Consider the following 11239-nt stretch of genomic DNA (forward strand, 5'->3'; position numbering starts at 1 on the left):
TGGCTTGGAAGACAGAAGATGAATCAGTTTACTACATTGTTGCTTTAGCTATAAAAATGTCAAGTTTTTTAAACAATAAATGGATAATTGGCCAGTAGTAATAACAAAGAATGGATTTCACAGTAGTTATCAGGTGAGGCTCAAACTGCACATAGAAGAGGCATAAATCTCATGATTTATGAAAGAAAAAAACCTACGCCATGATACATCACTGACAAAAATGATTGATATGTCAGCCATCATTGGACACATCACTGAGTGCGTTGAGAAACAAGTCTACAATTTGGAAGTGAAATGAAATCTAAATTAGTAGCCAGATGAGTGCTTTATATCTATAGTTGTTTAACATACAGTACAGTGTTATGGAGGGGGCTCTACCTACACCATTTGGTCTTTTCTGGATGGTTAAGAAGCACAATTGAGATGCAAAGTAACAATGGGTTGCAAAACACATCAATATGGAAAAACACTGTTCTTAACAGAATTAGATATTCATTTCCTCATTGCCAAAAGGTATTACGATAGTAACTTTATACCCAGTAAAAAGAACACAACCCCCATCCCAAATGTGATCAGAAAACCACGTATGAAAGTATGACCTAAAGATTACATCGTCTAGCCCAGGAAAATGATTTACCATGGTCAAACAGGTTCTGTAACTTAATTAACTGGAAACAACTTTACCCTGTAAGAACAACTGCTCTGTTTGAACAGTGGTTCCAATAGCTCACCAGGCCCATGTCCTTTGTAATCATGTTCTTCATCCTAAATGTACAAAATGAAAAAATTAACTGCACAGAAAAGCATCCATTTCAGTCAGATTAGGAACTTGCCCTACTGTGGGCAGTTGCCATTCAAGAAAACACAATGAAAACAGACCTCTCATTATGTCATAGGTCAGTGATTTGCGGATTATACAATACTGCAGCTTTAAAATGAATTGCACCTATTGCAAACACTACACTACCAGGTTCAAGACTTGCTTCCCCAAAGTAAAATTGGTTCCATGTTATTTTATATTTAACCTTGCCAGAAATTTTAGAAAATCTTCTGCTGCATTAATAATATTTCTATGGAGCTAAACAATTGAAACAGACTACTGCACTGAAGTACACACAATGCTAGAAGTACACACGTTTCTGTTTGTTGCTTGGTAGTATAGAACTTGAGTTTTGCTGAAAAAAAAAGAGACATGCTGTTGGAGTTTTTCATCTTGCACTCAGGACAAACACAAGAATGCCAAATTTCAAAGGGAGCAACAATTTATGTTGCATGAGAAAAGGGGTGCTTAAATTGGTTGAGACGTTGCCATGGCGAATGCACTAGGGAGCTGCTGTCCCCCATGTTTTTATTTATTCAAACATGTGGGATTTTTCCGCAAATGCTGCCAATTGTGTAATCTGGTATATGAATTTCAATGCCTGTGAGATGCCAGGGTGTACATCCCAACAACTGGCGGATTGCATCAAACAGCACATTCCTTTGGTTGTTCACACTGACTGTTCTCAACCAAACCGTGCTCACAAAACAGAACATAATGTCCAATGTTAGATATGTTTCTGTGATGGGCAGCATTTGATGAACAATCCCTAGTGTACAAAGAATTACACTAACAACCAATTTAAGATTTGCAGTTGAGCTTGCAACATAGCTCACTTACACTTGTGAGGAGCTACATATACTCTTATGCAAGGGCCTGTTCTCTGCAGGCAAAAGGAATATGTCCAGACATTGCACCTTTTTTTTTGAATAAACAAAAGCATGGGGACAATAGCTCCCTGGTGCATTCGCCATGGCAACGTCATGGCCAATCAGTACCCCTTTTCTCATGCAGCATAAGTTCTTGTTCCGTGGAAATTTAGCATTCTTGCATCTGTCCTGATGAGCGCAATGCAAAAAGCTTTGACAACACGTCTCTTTTTTCAGCAATGGTTTAGTTTCTGCACAGAAAATAATCAATATTACATAATAAAAACAACTGATAGTGCCACAGCAAGCATAATTATAATACAGTATGTGGTTTACTTTGCTAACTTCACAAAAGATAGCAACGACCAAAATGCTGTCAGATGTCTTCAGATTTGACGCAATTATGAATTATCTTTCCCTTTCTACCCGAGTCACACTTACTTTACCACATTCAGTCTATAGTAGTAATAAGTTAAACCATACATATAGACTTTATATGAAAGATACACAGCTGTTATTAAGATAAAAAGTAGTAACTGGTTTGAGGAGCTCTGATGACTGTTATGATCCTTGGCCAGACCTGCAAGTTGTTGGTAAAGTCTAGTTGGGGATCAATAAATTTGTTTAAAGTAGACAATGTTTGAGATTCAAGACAATTGCTCAGTAAAAAAAGCCACAAGATTCCATGAGTTTTGAACAAACAAAAATAAACTTTACTATACAAGGTCAGAAAGATAAAATGATTTATATCTATCTTATACTCTAACATTCAGGGTTACTACAAGGTACATATGAATTAACAGGGAAATTGTTGTCAAACACACCACACTGCACAATAAATGCTAAATGCAACCAAAACGGATTCCATGGATTTCTCAACAACCCACCCAGATGGCCGTAACACAGTCAAACAATCACTTTGTCTTTCTCACAAAGGATTCCAACCTTTGCCTTCGAAGATCTTGCCTTGGAATACTCTCCAAAAGTTGATCCAACTCGGACAGCTTCAATGATGGCCCACCTCGCAGAGTTTCAATCACACCATCCAAGATTCCGTTCCCATGGATTGTTCAAACATCAACTTAAAAGCACAAATTCAGCTCTTCGGCCATACTGAGTAGAACACCATTGATCCAAAGGAGTACCTTGGCCTCAACAGCCCGCAGCACAGAGTCACCAACCTTCAACTTCCTACTTGGGTCTTCAGGGCTACTCCTGTTGCCCTCTTCTCTCCCTCTAACTCTCACCCACTCGTACTCTCCCACTCTTCCCTACCCCCCCACCCCACTTGCATCAAAAAGCACCCATCTCATAGGGTTTTAATTTCACCTTCTAAGATTCCATTCCCCTGGATTCCTAAGTACACACCCAAGCATCACATTGCATGCACAACTTCAGCCACACTAAGGAGAACACTACAGTTCCAAATGGGTACACGTATCCCAACAGCCCGCTTCAATTACCAGGGCTTCTCCCGTGCCGTCTTTACTTAAAGTCTGCTCCCCCACAGTCCTTTCTCTATTTGAAGCCTGTTTCTCTGCTTCTTTTTTCTTAAACTTAATTGGGACTGGTCTTTGTCCCTTACCTGGGACTCTTCTTTTTGGAACCTCTCCCTGTCCCCCTCCCTTTGTACCCTGTCAGGGACCTCTCCCTGTCCTTCTTTCTTGTCCCCTGCCTAGGACACCTCGTGCTATGGCGCTCTGCTCCCGGTCACCTGACTCATGTTTTCACGCTATTTTCTAGGCACAAGTGCACTGGGCCCCAAAGAACGCAAAAATGTCAATCTGTGCATTTGCAGCCGGCTCCTGGCCTACGTGGGAGGTCTGAGGCTTGTTGGGACTTGGCGTTCCTGACCTCTGCACTCAAGATTAAGGTAAATTGGGTTTCATAACATGACACAGAAGAAGCAGCAAAACTCATTAGCTTCAGGGGCCTTTAACAACGTAACCCACTTATGGGGTGTGCTTAGGGCTAGAAGGGAGGGCACAGACGTGGGGTAGGCAGCTATAGAAGGTAATAGCCATATAGGGTGGGGGCCAAGCCATGAAGAGAATGAAGGACGTGCATTATAATTTTAATTTTGAGGCACTGGTGAAACAGGAGCTAATATAAGCCAGCAAGGACAGGAGAGATGGGCGAGTGGTACTTGATGTGGGATAGGATAGAGGCAGTAGAATTTTGGATCAGCTCAAGTTTATGGAGGTAGGTGATACAAGGTAACTAGGGCAGCATTGGAATAATGTGTCTAGAGGTAACAAATACAAAAATAAAGGTTTCAAAATCGAAAGGATTGAGGTAGAGGAAGGGACAGTTACAGAGATGGAACTAAATGATCTTTTGAATAGTGTTGGAAGTTCAACTTGAAATCAAAGTTGCTGACGAAGTAGCAAACAGTTGGTTCAACATGAGTGCGGCTGGGGAAAGGGAAGAAATTGGTGGCAAGGAAAACAGAGTTTGGGGAAGGGGCCAAAGTTGATAGTTCCAATTTTTTCAATTTTAACTGGAGGAAATTGCAGCTCAAACCACAATTGAATGTTGAATATGCAGTTTGACAGCGCAGAGGCAGCGGAGTTGAATGAGATGGAGGAGAGGTAGAGTTGGGAGTGATCAGCATATATCACAGAATGGTTACAGCGCAGGAGGCCGCCATTCAGTCTGTTGTGTCTGTGCAGCCAATACGTGGAAGCTAACACTGTGTGCCTGAAGTGGCAAGATGTAGATGTGGAAAAGGCCAGGGGGGGGGGGGGGGGGGGTTTGGGTGTGGGTGTGTGTGGGGGTGTTTGTGTGTGTGTGTGCGCGCACATGCGCGTGCAAGGATAGGTCCTTGAAGTAATCCAGAGTTAAGGGTGTGGGTTTGTGGGTTTCAAAAGAGAAGCCATTTCTGGATTTGCTCTGACTACACTTTGATACAACACCATGTTGAAATCAGCTGGCTTAGCACAGGCTAGGGGTCAAAACCTACTTATTTAACTGATGTGCATGACTTAGCTACTCAGTGCCTTAACCACATTAGGCACTGTAGGTACTGAAGCTGGAGTAAATGTTCTCACAAAACTTTAACACTTTCATGTTGACATTATTTGGAGTCAAATACAAGTAAATGCTTTTAACGCCCATAACGTTATGCCTCATTCTGGTGAAACCGCTAAAGGGAATTAACAGATGGATTTATGAGAAAGGCAAAATTGTAGCTGTAAAGTGTCACTGTAAAGAATGGCTAAGATATAAATGATGTTTTATATTACTGTCAGAAAGCTAAGACCTCCTAAGACTCTATAATTTTATACAATATTCCTCCTGGCTAATTCTAAAATTTTAAAAACTGAACAAAGACCCATTTAAAATGACTGAAGCTACGTCTGTTTGCGACTCTCAAACAATAGGAGCTACCATGGCAGTTTCGCAGAAATTGACACCTCTTTATCTCTGAAGAGACCCTAACGACCCTCTGTGGGTGTAGAGACTAAATTCAAAGGGAACTAGACATAGGCCATCCACGTTTCATAAGCCAACCGGAGCCGATTCGTCTGCTCAAAGGACCCCGCAACCCCCCATTCAAGACTTAATAGTTGGAACATTAACAATCTCAGGGGGCAAAGGGATACAAATCCTTTGTCAAAGTCAGAGTGGAGGGGTAACAGTCATGTGACATGAACCCCTAGCTGGTGGAACCTGTAGTATTGCCTTCTGGTACTAGGAAACCTCAGTCTGCCACATTTCCATCTACCTAGCAGCTGCCAAGAAAAGGACTCTGCCCAGATTGAAAGCCTGGCCACATCTACACTGTTTTGACTGGAACTTCTGTACCATTGCCTACAAGATTTAATCATCTCTGCATGCCTATCTCATTGTGAAAGTCAACTCAACTGGAAAAGTGAATTATTCAGATATCAGTTCAGCCTGCCAACCTCTGTGAAGGAATACACCATTGGATTTTGATTCTGGACACACGTGAAACAATAATTCTTTTCTCTGTGGTCTTTGTCCTGTAAATCTTTCTTTCTGTATGAGTGCACAGGGGGCTATGTAGCAACCCCCCCACAACACCCCCACCCCCGCGTGTTCTGAGTGTATGAAAATAAATTAATCCTCTGAGTTCATCCTATCTCAAGTTTGCTGTGGGGTTATGAATAGATATTTGGATCACACCAAGATTGAGCAGTTGGGAAACATGTCAACGCTTATAAAGGGGGAAGCAAATCATAACGCCTTTCTGATAACAGACGGGCAATGAGAGGAGAAATCAGGGCTGTTCAAGTTAGCCTCCCTTCTGTCTGTAACAATTAGCATGAAAAAGATAGTTTTTACTGCTTATGGTCTACCTCCACCTTATGCAAATAGAGCTAAAAGAGCATTCACAAAGCATCTTAAAAAAAGGTCTTCCAATACACAAAAGGGATTGCTTTTAACTGAGGATCATCACATCAGTGGCTTTGCAAAGATGGACATACAAAATGACAGACCTAAATCCACTTGGAGTCATTGTTTGTAGTCTAAAATTAATGTTAAATAAACACATTTATACAATGTTAAGTAATACATAATCATCACATTACAAAGCTATCATAGAGAGCATTTGTAACGAGGCTACACCATAAATCCTAGGATTACCTGGTCTCCATTTCCAATCGATGGCAACATACATTTGTATCTTTCGTTATGCACTGTAGTAATAATTATGTAGTCATCAGGTCTGTATAGGCCTCCTGTGGTTGGCTGAAAACAAAATACATAATTAATAACAATTGTGCATCATGACTTCTGCATTCTTGCAAGTAGAGTATTGTACTGTACAACGCAGTGTACAACTTAATTTTTCATTACTACATGCCAACACCTGCAAGGAAAACATCAACTTTACAACACAAACAGGCATACAATATACTTGCTGGCACCTCCATCATACTAACCTGAACAAACTCAGTTAAGAGATTAATCTTCATGTACTTATTTTTATGTTCATGATATACAAGGTAATAATAAACAGCACTGCTATGGGACATTAATTTCACAACAAAAGGCCATGATATCATAGGAGGCATATGACATCATGACAGTGTTGCCTCTCCAAACAAGCTATTCACCTAGTGTCATTCCCCTCTGTTCTCTCGGTAATCCTGCACATTCATTATTTTCTAGTAACAGTCGAATTCCCTTTGAATACCTTGATTGAGCCTGCCTCCACCACACTCTGAGGCAGTGCATTCCAGACTTAACCACTCACTGTGTGAAAACGTTTTTCCACGTGTTGCTTTTGCCAATTACTTAAATCTGTGTCTCCTCGTTCGCATGAGTGGGAACAGTTTCTTCCTATCCACTCTGTCCAGACCCCTCATGATTTTGAGTACATCAAATCTCCTCTCAGCCTTCTTTTCTCCAATCTATCTTCATAACTGAAGTTTCTCATTCCTGGAACCATTCTCGTGAATCCTTACTGCACTCTATTCAAATCCTTTACATCTTTCCTTAAGTGCGGCACCCAGAACTGGACGCAATACTCCAGGTGAGGCCAACTAGTGTCTTTTACAAGTTCACTCACTCTTGTACTATCTTTTTTTTTTATTCGCTCATGGGACGTGGGCGTCACTGGCTAGGCCAGCATTTATTGCCCATCCCCGAGTGCTCTTGTTCAGAGGGCACTTTTAAGAGTCAGCCACAAAGCTGTGGAGTCAATGTAGGCCAGCAGATTTCCTTCCCTTTAGTGAAGACATTAGTGAAGCAGATTTACAACAATTGGCAGTGGCTTTGTGGTCATTGACACATTCATTTAACGCCAGGTTTTTGTTGAATTCAAATTTCCTCAGGGATTCGAACCTGGGTCCCCAGAGGATTAACCTATGTGTCTGGAATACTAGTCCAGTGACAATACCACTCTACCACCACTTGTCCCTATTAACAAAGCCTAGAGTACCGTATCCAGGTCCCTCTATTCCTGCGCCCACTTTTGAGTTGCAGCCTTTATTTTATATTGTCGCTCCATATTATTTTTACCAAATTGAATCATTTCACATTTCACTGCACTGAGCTTCATCTGCCGCTTGCCCACCTATTCCACCAATTTGCCTATCCTTTTGAAGTTCTACACTATCCTCCTCAGAGTTCACAATGCTCCCAAGTTTCGTATAATTCTCAAAATTTGAAAGTGTGCTCACTACACCAAGGTCTAGATCATGAATATATCAGGAAGTGCAAAGCTGAATCTTGGGGAACTCCACCACAAACCTTCCTCCAGTGCAAAAAAATCCATTAACCACTGTTATCCAATTGGATAGCTCTTGACTGTCAGGAATAGTCTTTTCCCTCCATATGCAATACTTTTTATAACGATTAAAAGAGTTCAACAATTTGTTTGATGTCCCGTGATTTTCCCCAGGATGGCTGGTAGAGAGGGTTATGGAGGTTTGTCTTTAATTCCCTGAGACTCCAGGGTGATTCTGGAGGGTTGACAATCCCAGTTGTGTGCCGGATGTACTGACCAGTGTGAATTCGGCCCCGGGCCATGTTATCCTGAACGGGACATCGTCGCTTAACACAGGGGCTGTCCTGCTCCAGCTCAGCTTCACAACAGCATAAACCAGCAGCAAGGCGGACACGGCCGGCAACCCTTTACACAACATCCTGACAATAGCTACCGGCACACTCCCACCTTCTCCGCGGCTCTGCCGCATTCAGACTAAGAATGCAGCTGAGACTGGGGGCCGGCGCCCCGGAACCGGCGGCACTGAACCAGATTCATCACATTCGGCATCCGCTCCGCCTGCCACGTCTACTTCCGCTAGGTTGCAGCAGCAGAACTTCCGGGGTCAGACATTATTGTCTGGACCAATGGCAGCCGGAGGATATCCGCCGCGGACCAATAGCAGCCCGAGGGTATCCGCCACGGACCAATGGCAGCTGGAGGTATCACCGCGGACCAATAGTGTTCCAGGTACAGGTGGGCGTCGATGCTGGTCTGCTGGAAGCACTGGCTGGTAGAATCATTCCTGTATCTTATAGCATCACATAGAGAGTTTACAGCACAGAAACATTCAGCTTAGCCGATCAACGCTGGTATTTATTTTCCACAAGAGGCTCCTCCCACCCCTCCTCATCTAACCCCATCAACACATCCATCCATTCCTTTTTCCCTCATGTGCTTAACAAGCTTTCCCTTAGATCCCCCTACGCTGTTATAATATTGTTGGTTATAGAACATGTCGGTTAAGGAAGTCTTCGTAATCTCCTGAATGTTAACAGCAAGTCCTTATTAAAGCTTGTAACTACTTGTAACATGGATTGGAAGATGGCAGCCTTCATGCTGCCCACTTGGTCAAGTGAGAAATCAAGATAAATGCCATAAACCCGGTGACCGAACATCGATCAATGATCTCCTGGTCTTCAGAGCAATAACTCAAGTCACCAAGGTGGCCCCATGCAGCACCAAGCAATGCATCAGGTTCGCCCTGGAACAAGAATCCGACAATTTAACATTGAAGGCAAAGTATGAATATTTCGGAGACATCCTGAATATAAACAGCATCAACGTCCTTGCACTTCAAGAAACCCATGTCTCCAACGACCAACAGGCCGACCGCTATTGTATCCACGGATACAACCTCACGATTAGTCACGACCACCTGAAATGGCTTGGCTACCTAAGTAAAGAACGCCATTATGGAGTTTGACGCCCTCCTTTCAACTGAAGAAGAAGCCACCTACAACACTGCTATCAAGATAGGGGTGCTGTGCATCACTAATGTGAGTAAAGCCCCTAACTCGAACATGGCCGAAGACAGCACTCTCAAGTGCACTCATCCCAGCTGTATATGTTAGTGATTTTAATAGTCACCATACTTTGTGGGTTTATGAGACAAACAATGCTGATAATCTTTTAAATGAAACCAATTAAACTAAATCAACAAAATTTAAAGGAACCTTACAAACTTTAAATCAAAATGTGATTAAAGGGGTCAACAAAACACCCCAGTCCCCGCGGTGCCCACCAGGCACGGAACAAACAATGCTGATGGCGAAGACCTAACAATCTCAACCAACGAGCAACTTTCTACTCCATCCATTGGCAATGAGGCTACAACCTAGGTTTCACCATCGTGTCCAAAGACCAAAGTGGGAACACGTTGCATGCATCCCGCAAGATACTCTTTCATTTCTCCAACAGCCAACATAGGCCTATCATCTCACATGTCGTTATTGAAATCCCTGTGATCTCATCAAAACAAATCCTAAAATGGAACTAGGCCAAAGCTGACTGGGATTGCTATAGGGAAGCCATTGAAAAAGCGGTGACCTGAGTCCCTGCGATCCCAGAACATTATCATCAGTTTGTTGGTCTCCTGATCACCGCTGTCACTCCCTGCTGGACAGAGGAGACCCAGGACCTGCTCTGGCAATGCAATCAGCTTGGCAGCCCACAGCTTGCAAAGGCCCTGCTTAAGTCTCTAGATTCAACCAGACATCAGTGATGGATTGAGTGCGTTGAAGGCCTGGACTTCAGAGGCTTTGGGCCCTCCTGCATCATTTTGGAGCCACTAATCCTATGGAATACTGATTCCCAAAAGTCTGTGCCAACTCCATAGCCTCCAAATTAGTGGAAGGTACCAAAGGACCTCTCAACAAGAACACCAAGAGAGAGGTACATCATCAGTTACAGTAGACAATGACCTTGGTCCCCCCACAAGCACCCACCCCCATCACCATAGATGAGGTGAAGGAAGGATTATTGGCAATGAAGAAAGGGAAGGTGGCAGAGATGGTATTCCCCCGGAATTTCTCCAACAACTGGGCCCAAAGGGATTCCAGTGGCTTGCGAAACTGTACAGCAAAGCCATGGAATCAGGATCCATCCCAGAGCATGGTGAAAGACGATGGCCTGTGCCATACAAAAACTTAGAAAGCTGATCGATGACCCAGCAAGCTATAGGCCGATATTACTTCTGTGCACAACGTACAAACTCCTAGAATATATCTACAGAGAATCAGCCTTCTCATCAAAGCCGTAATCCCTGAAGAACAAGCAGGCTTCTGGCCTAAACGTAGTTGCTGCAACCAAGCTCTTTCCCTCACAATGCCGGTTTCCAGAGGAAACTCAAGATCAGTGCAACCCTCATAGATCTGTCCTCAGCCATTGACACGGTCTGTGATGCTGAAACTTGCAAGGATCTTCCCCTGCCCCAAAACACTATGCCTGCTTTGGATGATGCTGAGCAGTATGCAGCTACATGTCCGCCTTGGCGACAAAGTCAGCTCACATCAATCCCTTAACAATGGACTGCCACAAGGATCAGTACTGGCACCGACACTATTCAATGTCTGCATGAACAATATGCCGCCAATAGAGATGTACAAATTTTCTTATGCAGATGATCTTGACCTGGTAATGCAAACAACCTTCGATGACATTGAGTCCACTTTGAAGCAAGAGCTCAATATCATGTCTTGAGTACTTCCAGAAATGGAGGCTCAATTCAATCCAAACCCCCACGAAACAACAGTCACCACATTTCATCTTGACAGAAGAACGCTAAACATATCCTGAATGTGACCTTCTGCA

General features: G+C 43.1%; 1 protein-coding gene across 3 annotated transcripts in view; it reads right to left on the reverse strand.

Annotated features, from left to right (window-relative positions):
• erlec1 (endoplasmic reticulum lectin 1) overlaps positions 1-8459 on the reverse strand; it is a 29747-nt gene extending 21288 nt beyond the window's left edge. For 2 of the 3 annotated variants that reach the window (XM_041175047.1, XM_041175040.1), the window contains exons 1-3: positions 8166-8459; positions 6301-6405; positions 685-765 (exon numbers count right to left, since the gene is read on the reverse strand). In XM_041175047.1, the coding sequence (XP_041030981.1) occupies positions 685-765; positions 6301-6405; positions 8166-8357 (378 nt within the window). In that variant the 5' untranslated portion in view covers positions 8358-8459. The remainder of the gene's footprint in view (positions 1-684; positions 766-6300; positions 6406-8165) is intronic. The other variant, XM_041175057.1, reaches the window with a different exon arrangement.
• Between the last annotated feature and the right edge of the window lie 2780 nt (positions 8460-11239).

The sequence above is a fragment of the Carcharodon carcharias genome, chromosome 2 (genome assembly GCF_017639515.1).
Source record: "Carcharodon carcharias isolate sCarCar2 chromosome 2, sCarCar2.pri, whole genome shotgun sequence".
NCBI lineage: Eukaryota > Metazoa > Chordata > Chondrichthyes > Lamniformes > Lamnidae > Carcharodon > Carcharodon carcharias.